This window comes from Pseudochaenichthys georgianus, chromosome 19 (genome assembly GCF_902827115.2).
Source record: "Pseudochaenichthys georgianus chromosome 19, fPseGeo1.2, whole genome shotgun sequence".
NCBI lineage: Eukaryota > Metazoa > Chordata > Actinopteri > Perciformes > Channichthyidae > Pseudochaenichthys > Pseudochaenichthys georgianus.
Window position 1 is genome coordinate 13,242,462 of NC_047521.1, and position 14,142 is coordinate 13,256,603.

At 39.5% G+C, this 14,142-nt stretch overlaps 2 protein-coding genes across 2 annotated transcripts; one reads left to right on the forward strand and one right to left on the reverse strand.

Annotated features, from left to right (window-relative positions):
* The first annotated feature begins 672 nt into the window (after window positions 1-672).
* timm23a (translocase of inner mitochondrial membrane 23 homolog a (yeast)) lies at window positions 673-6,377 on the forward strand. The gene is made up of 7 exons (XM_034108042.2): window positions 673-1,081; window positions 1,224-1,282; window positions 1,710-1,803; window positions 2,666-2,750; window positions 2,829-2,887; window positions 3,715-3,825; window positions 5,546-6,377. Exons 1-7 carry the CDS (start codon window positions 985-987, stop codon window positions 5,671-5,673), a joined length of 633 nt encoding a protein of 210 aa, XP_033963933.1. The 5' UTR covers window positions 673-984; the 3' UTR covers window positions 5,674-6,377.
* A 266-nt stretch (window positions 6,378-6,643) lies between these two features.
* LOC117464481 (elastase-1) lies at window positions 6,644-12,732 on the reverse strand. Its single transcript, XM_034106933.1, has 6 exons — window positions 12,597-12,732; window positions 12,394-12,503; window positions 10,881-10,975; window positions 10,497-10,777; window positions 7,475-7,638; window positions 6,644-6,823 (listed from the first exon to the last, which is right to left on the reverse strand). Exons 1-6 carry the CDS (start codon window positions 12,730-12,732, stop codon window positions 6,644-6,646), a joined length of 966 nt encoding a protein of 321 aa, XP_033962824.1.
* Window positions 12,733-14,142: the final 1,410 nt, after the last annotated feature.

Consider the following 14,142-nt stretch of genomic DNA (forward strand, 5'->3'; position numbering starts at 1 on the left):
CGGGGGGGGGGCATACCCCCGGACCCCCCTAGAGGAGGTGATGTCCACCCCCCAATTCCAACATGTCCATACAATACTGAATACATCTGAAGCCTTTTTGATGTATATTACCTATGTCAATAAGGGTTTTTGTAGTGTATTTGTCTTTTGTAGAGATTTTTCATTTATTCTTTATATATTCTATAGGGAGGGGGGGGGGCACCAGCTAAAATCTCGCCTAGGGCGTCAAATTGTCTAGAACCGACCCTGATTATAACTAGGTGCATCAATGTGTGTTTCTGTGGCACTAATTTGAACTAATGTATATTATTTTGCTAAATAATGTTTAAACGTTTAATCTTAATCTATAATATCTCATTATGCATTATCTGTTAACTTTTTTTGTACCTCAAAAGATTATACAAAAATATTTTAAGATACAAAATCTTTATTCTAGGAAAGATTTCTCATTATTTAGAGTTACTATACGAAGTCATTATTTTATTCTGAGAACGTCTTTAGTTATAATACTTCATTTCCACCCTTTAATAAGGCTAATATACAATACAAATTAATACTAATACTATGTTATAGATAATACTTAAATTCAATATTAAGTTTGTAATGTTTTTTGTAGTTGTTACCTGCAGAATCTCTTTTCCCACTCCAGCAGGTGGCGGTAATGCACATCTACTCGTGTTCGGCACCTGTCATACAAACACCACAGAAGAAGAAAGCAGAACGTGCTGCTGGAGGTCAGAGGATAGACGAGAAGACTTTCTCAGTGTCTGTAACAAAAATCAGCATTTTCACGTTTAAAACTCAGTGAGGATTTAACATTCACATCAGCAGGACACTGTCTACTGCTGTCAGTGAATCCAGCAGCTCGTCGTCGACCAGTCTCTCTTGGATTTGGAGTATTACGACATAGCTAGCTAGTGCTTGCTAACGGCTAGCAGCTCCGGTGTTCACCAGGTGACCCTCGGATCTCCTCACTTTACAGCCATGGACAACTCGCAAGGGTCGGGAGGAATGAAAGGAGGTATCGGGGGTCTCTTTGGAGGAGGTGAATACTCCAACACAGAGCTCGCCGGTGTTCCCTGTAAGTGTTCCCTTTGCTTTAGTCTGCTAACACCGGTAACATCTGTGCTGGTCGCCAGCTCTATGTCCTTTGGATGTCTTGTTGATACAACCGTTACACAATTTAAAAGGTTAGCTAACATACTATTGTGATTTCATTTCAGTGACTGGAATGAGTCCTTTGTCCCCTTACCTCAATGTCGACCCTCGGTACCTTGTTCAGGTAAGCTAAAGTGGAATGTATCTTCTTCGTAAATTCAGATTCTTTTAAGTACTATCATTAGGCATAATGGAGATATGAGAAATGTGACAGCCTGATAACCCATTTGAAGCTTGACTATATGGGCTCAGACAATAATCAGATTTATATTATTTTAGATAGTACAATGTTTCCTACATGTTGTCTAGATTTGAAAAAGTGAATGTATTGAACAGTAACAATAACAGCCTACAAGACAACCAAGACCAACCAACTACCCTATAATCTAACCTTACCTTATATTTTAAGTGAATCCAAAACAATATTCCATCACTCAAATGTTATATAAATAGAGGCATATGGCAAGTCAAAATAACTGTAAAAATGGACATTTATAAATGTGTCTTTTTTTAACATTTCTTTTCTAACAGCTGTTGATGTTGTGTTTCAGGACACAGATGAGTTTATTCTGCCCACCGGTGCCAATAAAACAAGAGGAAGGTTTGAACTGGCTTTCTTTACCATTGGAGGCTCGTGCATTATTGGTAAGGCAAAGTACACGTGTTCATTCTATATATATATTTACTGTATATAAATCCCTTTCACTTTACATCATTTTTTGCTTTGTAGTAAAAATGATAAACGTGGGTAGAATATGAGTACACATTTTGTACACGGGGTGTTTAAAGTGCTTTACAAAAGAATAAATAACAGGTTCATTAAAACTGGTGCAAATTCTGCAAAGAATGAGTCACACATTAATACAAACAAACACTCAAAATACTGGACAAAAAATCATTTTATTATCACTGCCCAATACTCAAAACATACAACTTGTTGAGCTTGAAACATGCAATTGTTTGCCTGTTTTACAAGATTGTCAACGGCCTTACCTCACCTCCTCTTAGACAGTTTGTTAACATACGCACAACTGCAACTAGGATAACAAGAGGTGCAGCGAGAGGAGATTGCATTATTCCACTCAGAAAAAGTTCTTTCAGTCAGTCTTAATTTTCTGTTAAAGCTGCTCAGCAATGGAACTCAATCCCTTCTCCAATCAGAGACCAGACTACATTCAGGTTATTTAAATCACAACTCAAATCAGCTCAATCAGCTCTGCCAACACTGACTCAATCCTCTGCTCCTTAAAACCCACTGCCATGTTATTTTGTTTTATTGTTCTGTCTTTTAACATTTTTTATTTAAGTATTCCAGTAATGTGTGTTCCATGTTTTACATTTATTGTATTTACTTGTTTAAAATGAAATGTGTTTTAGGTTGACTGTAGGGACTACAGATGTAAAATAGCCTCTTCGCTAACTCCGGCACATTTACAGAAATGTTGATTAATGTGCACCGTCCCTGTTAAATAAATAATAACTGGAACATAACTTGTTTTGACTTCAGGAGCAGCATTTGGGGCTGTCAATGGTCTCAGGGTGAGCCTGAAGGAGACTAGAGACCTGGGATGGTCCAAACCTCGTAATGTGCAGTGAGTATGGACACTTCAGTAATATTTCTTTAATTACACCTGGATCACTTCTTCTAAATGTTTGCATTCTCCCTTCAGGATCCTCAACATGGTGACCAGACAGGGGGCTTCATGGGCCAACTCTCTGGGCTCTGTTGGTAAGACCTAGGGCTGCTCGATTATGGCAAAAATCATAATCACGATTATTTTTGGTCAAAATTGATATCACGATTATTAAATACGATTCTTCATTGACTTTGAAAACATCCATTTATTGAACTTTAAAAAAAAAATTACATTTATATCAACATTTAAATAAATAATATCAAAAATAGTAAATACCAATAAAGATCAACAAATATTTTGGAGCGCACTTCCACAACCTACTAAACATATATAAATATGATCTCTAATGTCACCCACAACCTGTCATGTTTATTCTGCTACACGCAGTACTTTTGTAACCCCTTATCCGGAAGTAGCGAGCTAAGAGGTTCCGGCTTGACGAGGTTAGTCAAAGTTGACTGTACGCTAGAGACCGGAGAATAAAGACACGGCAACTAAAGCTTCCCTTGTAACGTCTTTATATGGCTTTATTAAACGGACTGCAAGTCACAACATAACCTGCCAAGAGGGCTTTTAGGGAGGGGTGAGAGCGCATGCGCGGGCAGGATGTATAACGCAAGACAAATTGAGAGCATCATTGCGAAAGAGAATGCAGCAAAAAATAATCGTTTTATTTCGATTACGCTGCTTTCGTAATCGTTGCAAGCCAAAATTGTAATCGAGGTTAAAATACGATTAATTGCACAGCCCTAGTAAGACCCTTATAAAAAACTAATCCCAAATCATACTGCAACATCTAGGGAAGCTTTACTTTATTTGTATACACTACATATTATATTGGAGTGCTTTTATGATTGTTTGTTGTTGTTTGTTATATTTCTTTTATGAAACCTGTTTGTTTTTTTCTTTGCCGTTGCAGCCTTGTTATATAGTGTTTTTGGCGTGGCGATAGAGAAGGCCAGAGGAGCAGAGGACGACATCAATACGGTGGCCGCTGGGACGCTAACTGGGATGCTCTTTAAATCCAGCAGTAAGTGTCTTCTCTGTTGTACACCTACCACTTATGTGCGTGCTATTTGCAGATGTGTTTTAATTAGGGCCGTCAGTCGATTAAAATATTTAATCGCATGATTGTCCATAGTTAATCGCGATTAATCGCAAATTAATCGCACATTTTTTATCTGTTCTAAATGTACCTTAGAGGAATATTTTTCAAGTTTGTAATACTCTTATCAACATATGAGTGGACAAATATGCTTTATGCTAATGTTTATTATAATTTGAACAATGACAAATATTCTCATGAATATTAAACACAACAACCTCTGAACATTACAAATATTCGCCTCAATTCAACCTTGTGTGTGTGTGTGTGTGTGTGTGTGTGTGTGTGTGTGTGTGTGTGTGTGTGTGTGTGTGTGTGTGTGTGTGTGTGTGTGTGTGTGTGTGTGTGTGTGTGTGTGTGTGTGTGTGTGTGTGTGTGTGTGTGTGTGTGTGTGTGTGTGTGTGTCTGTGTGTGTGTGTGTGTGTGTGTGTGTGTGTGTGTGTGTGTGTGTGTGTGTGTGTGTGTGTGTGTGTGTGTGTGTGAGCTATGTGCAACTCAAGGCATATGCTCGAACGGGAGCTGCCTGGACGCTGCAATCATGTTGCTGCAATCATGAGTGTGCTGACTTCTCGTACAATGTCCCACTGTCTGCTTCCTGCTTAAAGTCAAGTGCTCGGCGCAGTTGTGTGGATAGGGCGCTCCTCTGTTTTCATTTAACAGCTCCTTATATCCGTTAGCGCAGCTAGCTAGCACCAGATGCTAACAACAACAATAGCCGCGTTCACACTGCGGTATGGTAATGCACGTAAGGTCTCTCTCTCTCTCGCTCGCTCGGGCCACACACACCCTCCCGGTCCTCCCGATGGCCAGTCGGTGCCTGCCGGTGAGCGTGGAAGTGTGGTCTGCCACAAGCGGGCGGCAGGAGCGGGGCTGTCAGCAGCATCAGCTTGTAGATGGTATTTTAAACTCGATGCGCTCTGAAACTACGGGGCGGCCGAGGAAAAAAAATACACATGCGTTAATCGCGTTAAAATAATTAGTGGCGTTAATTTTTTTTTGCGTTATTAACGCGTTAACTTGACAGCCCTAGTTTTAATGAAACAAAGATAGCTGGATTTTAACATTCATTGTCTCCATATAAAATCCTCCTGTGGAAAAATTCTCAATTAAATGAATGCAACTATAACCCTACTGAACACCAAAATGCAATGTTTTGAATGCTATTGGGCTGCAACAAGTGATTGTTTATTAAGCTAGGGATTATATACTTTTCTTTATAAGTAATCTATTAAATTGATGCCTATTTCCACCTTGCACGAGTCATAAGTCTTCATTTCTGAATAAATGTTTTCTAAGGTCCCATTTCTACAGTCATTGATTAAATAATTGGAGTGCACAAATACACCTGATTTTATAATATGGAACTTTGGACTATGGTCTGGAGTTATTTTCCTTTTTTAGATCACACAAGTCGACAACAATCCAAGCAGGTTAAAACACAATGAATATACATGCATAGAAAAACTGTGCAACATGTTGGTTTTAAATAAATTAGTGTGGAGTGTCAACGTTGAGAATAAAGCTTAAAACGATGCCGTAGAGCCATAAAACAGAAATCTTTCTGAAGTTGTTATTTGGCATGTTTTAATGCATTCTGCAATGTTCATACACCGCTCTATCGTTGATTCTGTTTCCTCTATGTTAGCAGGTGGATTGAGAGGTGTAGCCAGAGGAGGCCTGGCTGGTTTTGCCTTATCTGGTGCCTACGCTCTCTATAGCAACTGGGACCACCTCAAAGGCTCCTCCCCCTCCCCGTCCTCCAGGCTGTACTAACCCTCTCCCACACAGATCTGCTTTACATTAGGGCCAAATATCTCTCCAGGACACAGCCTTTCACCACAGCGCTAAGAGGAATTACACTCTGGTCAAATGCAGTGTGCTTTTCAGGGAAGTGTGGGCTCTTCCCAGTACTCTGGTTCACTTTCCTTTCCAGGAGCATTCTGGGGAACATAGGGTGTGGTTGAAAAGAAAAGGAAGATTGGACTAAACTCCGCTGGGAATCGAGATGTAGACCGTCCTATAACACCCCTCTCTCTTCATTTATCTGTGGGATTCCTGTCACTGATCTGATTAGTCATAAGAAAGGTTTTTTATAGAAGTGTATCATTTGTTATATTATTGTTTATGTGAGACTTATAAGTCTTCTTTGATGCTAGTTTTGAAATCAATGAACCTGTGATATATGGGTTAAATAAGCCAAAGGGTGACACCTGGTGTGTGTGGGTCACCTGATGAACGACAGCATGTTCTGTTTCTGGACTGAAAGACTCTTCTAGTAGACGAGCAAAGAGATTTTCATTTACGATGTACAAACACAGAACGAAGCCTTAAGGTCAGTTCTAAATACTGTTGTATTTATTGAAGCGTGTATGCAGTGGTTCCTGTTTTACTGTGCAAGAAGAAATCACTGTAAAACTGTTGGTGTCTCCATCACACTCGCTGTATTAAAAACGATATTAAAAAAATGTTGACAAAGATTTAGCTTTTAACTATTTTATTGCACAATTGTAGACTGGATGTAAAAGTGTTGTACATTATGAACGACTTTGTTCAGAGCAGAGCATAGTGTACACTGTCAAATATGATGTGTTTAAAACAATAGTTGCCCATTCAGAACTTGTATTTACATCTTGAAGTGGTTGCTGAATGGACTATGGCACATCAAAACAGATTGTTGTCTCATGTGGACGTCAGATATTAAACAGAGCTTAAGTTTGCTGCCAGCACAGAGCCGGGGACACGTTTAGTGCAGGAAGAAGTCCCTGATGCGCGTCGCCTCGATCCAGGGGATGTAGGCAGCGGTGCGGGTGAAGACGCTGGGTTTGTTCTCCACGGTGCAGCCAATCGGGCCGAAGCTCACCACACCGTGCACCTCCCAGCGGTCGTGACCCTGCTGGCACAGCAGAGGGCCACCGGAGTCACCCTGAGAGACGGAGAGAGATGGTGAGGAGGTGGCGTCTTTTAAAAATTCATTTTTTCTTTTACCCCCAAAATATTCAGTAAATCAGAGTCTAGGGTTCAGTGTTTAGTCGACAAAATTATATATCAATCAAGAGAAAAGTTATCAAATAATTTACTAATAAATTAAAGTATTTTTTTGTGTTTAAATGGCAGAACCTGCCTCAAATAATGAGATTTGCTTTGTGTTTTATATTGTATTCAAATTTAAAGTATGCTCTTTTTCAGGTACATATTCGTTTTGTGCCTCTACTCTCTACTGGGACATGTCTCCATGCTTTAATGTTCAAAAAGCTCTTTATTTTTCTCATACTGCCTGTGCAGCAGCACCTCTTTTCACCCTCTGTCTGAAACCAGAGCCCAGGTATATTTGGGGGAGAGTAACTTTGGGATTGTAGCCTTTGGAGACCATTTATATGCACAAAAAACAATATAACACACTACAGGAAATAAAAAACCCAAATACGTATAATAAGGCCTCTTAATCCCCTTGGAACTGGGATGGTTGATTCTCACTATTTTCTGACATTTCTTAGACCACGATATTACTCTAAAGAATCTTCAGATTCATAATGAAAATAACTGTTAGTTAGTTGCAGCTTTATGTTTGTCATACCTGGCATGCAGCAGGCGGGCCCTCAGTGTCTCTGAACCCGGCACAGATCATGGAGTCTCGGACACGCTCGCCCCAGAATTTCTTCTGCCGGCATGTCTTGTGGCCAATGATGGGTAGGCGGGCTTGATTCAGGGCTTCTGCCAGAGACACATTCTCCTTCCCGCCTGAAATGGAGTAAAGGACAACAATTTTTATTTAAACTGCATTTTAGGTCAATCTAGACAATTGTCATTAAAACACTGTTATTTTGCTGTGACAATATGACATCAAACACGAAGTAGAGTAATGATAGTTTATCATTTTGGTTTGAAATATCTCCCCTGCAGTTTTGTACAACAGTACGCACACATTCAAGATCCACACATTTTAACTGAGATCTCACTATTTAAATCACTTCAGTATAAACAGTGCTAGCCACGACAATTACTGCCCCGGCACCATTGTGAGCATGTTTATATGGACATTTATTAAAAAGGAAGGTTTTAGTGGAGATGTCTTGGAAGTACTGAAGAGACAATATATAATGCGTGAGTTTGGGTGTTTTTAGTTTTTAAACAGGTTTTTTTTAACATAGGCTATTAACTGTTGTTAACACAGCCCCCATTTAGTTTAATTCATCAAGATTTTTCTTTGATTTTAGTTTCTACGTTCACTGTACAGGGTTGCCAACTTTGGGTACCTGGCTGGAGTGAGATTTTGATATCATGGGTTTAATTACACATGCGTACGAAATGACTGCTATCGTGTCAGTAGCGGGACTTTAGGATATAGGATAATACAATATACAAATACACAATATTGGACACAGACTATAAAGGGCACACAGTTTCCTTCACTAATGAAAGTCAAACACATGTTTGTTTCCACTGTTTTATTGTGTGCCTGTCACGATAAGCAATTAATTGATTTATCGGCTACGGAGTATTTTTGTTGGGTAATCTATGGTAGGGCTAACCCATACAGTGGTGGGGCTCAAGTCAGTATTTGCAATGTAATGTGCTCCCCTTGACAGTGAAATGCCACGCGTGAGGTTTAGATTTCCCTGTCTCAATCCAAATGGAACTGTATGAAACAAAAAGGCACATTTGTCTTGTAGTAAATAAAAAGGGCGACCTGGAGCCAATCCTGCAATTTCCCCACAAGTGAAAGAGTTGACATGCTGAAAACCCAACCTCTGTAGGGGGGTCTGGGGGGATTGTCCCCCAGGAGATTTTTTGAAATACTAACAAAAAATACACATTCTGGTAGGCTACTCTCTTGAGAAGAAAAATAAATAAATCTATTACTACACGACATATTTAAAAAAATGAATGCCATTTAATTTTTGTGTTACTTTGTTCTGAAAGCTGAACCTGCTGCTCCTCACAGAGAGAAGAGGGGAGAGGCTGTGTGCATTACTTTACATTGTGGATAAGGGTGGATAGCCCCCATTGTTCTGAGTGTCAAAATGAAAGACAGCCCACACACCTATCAATCATCAAACCGTGGGGTCTTATTTCATTACGTGTTGACAGTGGCGTTTCTATATGTACAAAAGTGGTGGGGCACAAACAACTTCGATGTCTACAAGTATGTATATAAGCTTCTGCAGTGAGGTTCATGGCTGGTGAGGCACTGCCACTGACTCTTCAGGTTTACAAATATTATATTTTGACCTAAATCAAAATATAATATTATTTTCAAAAGCTTTTTTTGTCTGATGCTTCAATTAATTTTAAACAGACAGTTCAACAGAAGGATACCCAAAAAATGTAATTTTAAATATTGAATTGTTCTCTCTTAGTAAGATCCCATTTTCAATAAAATTGCAGTCTTACCTTGACATGAAGATGAAGTCCATTTGCCTATCCTTCTGGACAAAAATCGCTATTACTTTTTTGTAAAAGTCCTCCTTATCTTCTTGTAGTTTCAAAAGTCTATCATAAATCTAATCTAATCAATAGATTTATGATTCGAAAATTATAAAAGTAGGGTAGACATGTGGATATTATCCGGCTGAACAAAACGTGCATTTATCTAACAGGTTTGTTTCCCACAGATCTTATTTTGAGCTATTTTCTAAAATCCTATGGAGAAATCTCATTGCTTTTAGGTAGAGGGAAGCCATGCGCAGTTTACTTCCGGGTTTTAGGACGCGTCACTGCAGCTCTCTCGTCTCCTCTTCACACACCACACTTTTCGCGGCACACGTACTTACAGCCAATCAGCTCTGAATTATGTAAGATGACGTATGGTGGGGATGGCAGCACTATGCCCCTATGGTCATTATTTTTTTGCCACACACATTAAATAGGACAATACTCTGAGCATGCGCAGTGTAGTTTTTACAGTCACCATTGACTTAGACAGAAGAGGGAGGGGCAGGATCGGGTTTTGTCCCACATGGCTCTAAAGAGCTCAATAGGCACACTGTAGACACTAATTAGAAGAGCACAGACTAAAACAGCAATGTACAGACGAATCAGATGATTAAACATGATCTTAAAATATATTTTATATATTTTTTAATTTATTTTTTGCATTTTTTTGTAATCATTATTTGTAATACTTTCTGCTGACACTAGGTGGGGCTGTGCCCCACCTGCCCCTAATGACCAGTCGCCACTGCGTGTTGATTTCTATCAACACGTAATGTTGTATCGATGTATATAGAGATGTACTACAGCAAAAGTATTCTCCGTCGGGACTTCCTGCAACAACACCTCGCCGTTATTCTGATTGACCAGAAGACATTATCAAAGATGTTCTATTGAGAAGACGATCGCTACGTGACAACAGTTTTCAAAACCGTTTCTAATCTTCGGTATTCTTGTTTTGGCGTGAGAATAGTTTGGGCAGCGTGAGAGCGTGAGATTGAGAGTGAAAGCGTGTGTCACACGCCAGATGCGTGAGAGTTGGCAACCCTGCTGTGTATAAGCATGTTTTTCTTTTTCAATTCAAGATAAGACAATCTAAGTAACTGATAAATAAATGATAATTTTGAGGGGAAGTGTGCCTTTAACAATCCCTCTCTTCCTCTCACCTCGGGTGTCTCCCCAGCCGGTGACCCAGCAGTAGTGTCCCGGGTTGAGACTGGTCTGCTTGCGCGGCAGGCAGGCGTAGCGGATAAAGTCTGTGGGGACGATATCTGTGGCAGCCTTCACCAGGGCGATGTCGTAGTCCAGCTCGCTCTGAGCCGGGTAACGGAAGTTCTCGTGTCGGTAGATCCTCTTCACGGGAAAGACCCTTTCTGCTTTCTCCGAGCGTCTCAGCTGGTGCTTCCCCAGGACGATCCTCCAACTCCCAGCATCCTCAGCTTTCCCCCTGAGAGGCCAAACAAAAAGTTAAAGCAAGACCATAGTGGTTCTCATTTTGTTTCTTTTTTCAAACCTTCTGTCTTTCTTCTTCTGTGTTCGCGGTTTCTTACTTTTGGAAGCAGTGAGCAGCAGTAAGGACCCAGTTCTTGTGAATGAGAGTTCCTCCACAGACGTGAATGTAATGTTTGCTTCCCCTGGGACGAACCTACAGGAGACAACCAGACACCCTCCTCAGTGATGTGACAACATTTGGTGACACTTAATTTACTTTAAAAATGATCACCTGATGGATGATTAATTATGATTTGTTATTAGTGAGTAAACAAGGATGTTCCGTTGCTCACCATGTGGTTGGTTCACATTTGATAGAGCATCAATGTTAAATCAGTTCATTCACACATGTATTAATATATGACCCAATTAGCCCTATTCTAGTGTCCATTTACCAGAGGTGGACGAAGTACTCTCATCTTGTACTTGAGTACCAGAGTGTAGAAATACTCTGTTACAAGTTAAAGTCCTGCATTCAAAATGCTACTCAAGTAAAAGTAGGAAAGTAGTTTCATCAAAAATATACTTAAAGTATCAAAAGGAAAAGTACTCATTGTGAAAATTGACCCATTTTAGAATAATATATATTATATGTTTTGATTATGATTATTGATTTATCCAAGTTTTGTCAAAGCTGCTAAAGGTGCAGCTAGTTTTAATGACTTTGTATACTGCAGGGAGCTTGTGAATTTACTCCAGGTGGAACTAATACAGTCTTATTTAAGTGTGGATTCACATCAATAATCAAAATCTGCTCATTTAAGGTATTCAATTAGTAGAGTAGAAGTACAAAGTAGCAAAAAAGGAAATACTCAAGTAAAGTACATGTACCTCAAAAAGTACTGTACTTGAGTAAATTAAAGGGTGGCTGTGGATCAGTGGGTTAGTGTGCTGATCTTCGAATCAAGGGATAGCATGTTCGAGTCCCACTGCAGTCATTATGTCGTTGTGTCCCTGAGACACTCCACCCCAAATTGCTCCTGTGGGGATTGCCCACAGCATTGAGTATGTAAGTCGCTTTGGCTTAAAGTGTCTAACAAGTAACATGTAATGTAAATTAACTCAGTTACTTTCCACCTCTGCGATTTACATAAAAGCGTATTTATCTATGATAATAACACCTTTTCTCCTGCTAATGTTAATTACAATAATTCATGTTTAAAAAAAATGTTTTTAAATTGTAATATTCTCAAGTGATTAGTCAATTCATTTAGTGAAATACACGTGTCAAACTTATGTGTGCGTAACCACTCCTTTCTACCATTTAAAATAAGAGAATTTACTGATTTTCTCTGTTTAACAAGCATCTATTTGCTTTGAAAAAAGTTGTGCATATGAAATAGATAATTTAAAGACGTCACCTTTTGCTGTGGGAATTTATCATGGGCATTTTTCACTATATTCTGACATTCAATACAATACAAGATTAATTGATAAACTTCTTTAAGACCCGTAGTTGCAGTCTTAGGATAAATAAAAGTGTATCTGGTCTTAGTGTATTGGATTTTTGAATATAGCATTGAATTTAAGACCTCCCTAAACTGAACTACATCAATGGAGAGGCAGATGTACCTGCAGAGACACCTGCCAGGGCCAGGAGTGGGGTCTGGCCTCGTTCCCGGAAACAATCCTCTCAGCTACGTTTGGCTTGAAGTGTGCCAAACCACAATCCCTTGGCCAGTCTGAGAGGGAAGTATAACAAAAAAAAAGTAAAGCTCCAAAACCAGAAAGTTGATATTCAAATGTAAGGTTTTGCATGTTTTAACAGCCCTCACCCAGGTGGAGGAGCTTGTGCTGGGGCTGCCGTCCGGGGGTGAGCGTGTATGCATTTGCTGGCAGAGATGCCTTGCTCAACAGCAGCGGCAGCAGCAGAGACAGAAAGAGGAGCAGCGGAGGTCCAGGTACAGCCATCTTCATCACAGAATCCCCGGCCGGCAAACGTCCCACGCTATTTATACCAAGCAGCCAACGCACACAAATGTACATGCACAGGTACACATACAGTACACACAAACACACACAGGGACAATAAGCCACAACAAAGGCCAAGCGCTGGATTGTTCTCCTCCAACTGCGGGTTTTCACTGCCGCTGAGAAAAAAAGGGCATTTTGGGGAGTCCCATCAGCACTTTCACATACATATAGTATGCTCACACACAGTACACCAACATGCACACTGCACAATGCAGCACTGTACACAAACATCCCATCATGTCACATGACAGCAGTGACATAGTGACCTGAACTTGACCTTTACATCTAAACTCTCACAACTACAGTGCATCCTTTGTAAACGTTACTCGGTAAGATATGTGTTGTTAACCTAATAGACATTTAAACGGTGAGTACAGGTTTATTCTTATTTTTTAAAGTTGTTTTTCTTCCTTAAATGTAACCAAATGTATAACTACTGCTGTCATTCATATTATTATATGTGTTTGATAGGTATCCTTTTCTTTCTTTTTTGAGACTGTTTGGCAAATAAACAGAATTAAAAAAAAGAAATATATTTTAAAAACTATTGGATGGATTGCCATGAAAATTGGTAGTGACATTCATGTTCCTTTGAGGATGATTGTTTTATATTTTTAATTTCCTGACTTTCTATCTAGCATCACCATTAAGTCAAAGGGTCAATGACTAAATACCTGCCAACAAATGGCATTTATATCAGCTATATATGTGTACCACGTGTTAGGGGCTAATGCATGCTAACATTCTAAACCGAGATGTTAAACATGCTCAAGATTATAACTGCTAAACTCGAACTAGTAAGCAATATTACTGTGAGCATTTAGCATGCCGCTAATTAGCAGTTAGCTAAAGCATTTAGTCTCACAAAGCAACAATCCTGGCTATATACTCTTAGTGTTAGTTTTGTGTGATATACCGTAATTTAATGCATATCAAAGTCACACAATTTTAAAGAAGAATAACATGTTTGTTTTATGTTTAGCTAATATATTCTTATCACGTGTTTTAAAAAGCCTTACTGATATTGGTGACTGCCCAAAAGCTCCAGTGTTGATCGGCATATATATGCTCGTATAGTCCGCTTATACAACATAGAAACATCATTTTAATCCTCTTTTTAATCAGTTTCTAAGTATATTTACTGTTTTTTAGTGGATTGTTTAAAGTGACAGCAACAGAGACCCTAATGTCCACTCGACACACATCTGTGAAAATATGAGGACTGCAGTGGAAGCCACTAGTGAGTTGAGCTTTTTTTTCTGTGGTGAATGAGAGAGAATGTGCCCGCTCATCTGAATAGCAACGCCCGAATGGTCAAACCTCACCACTGTGGTTCACCAAGTTTAC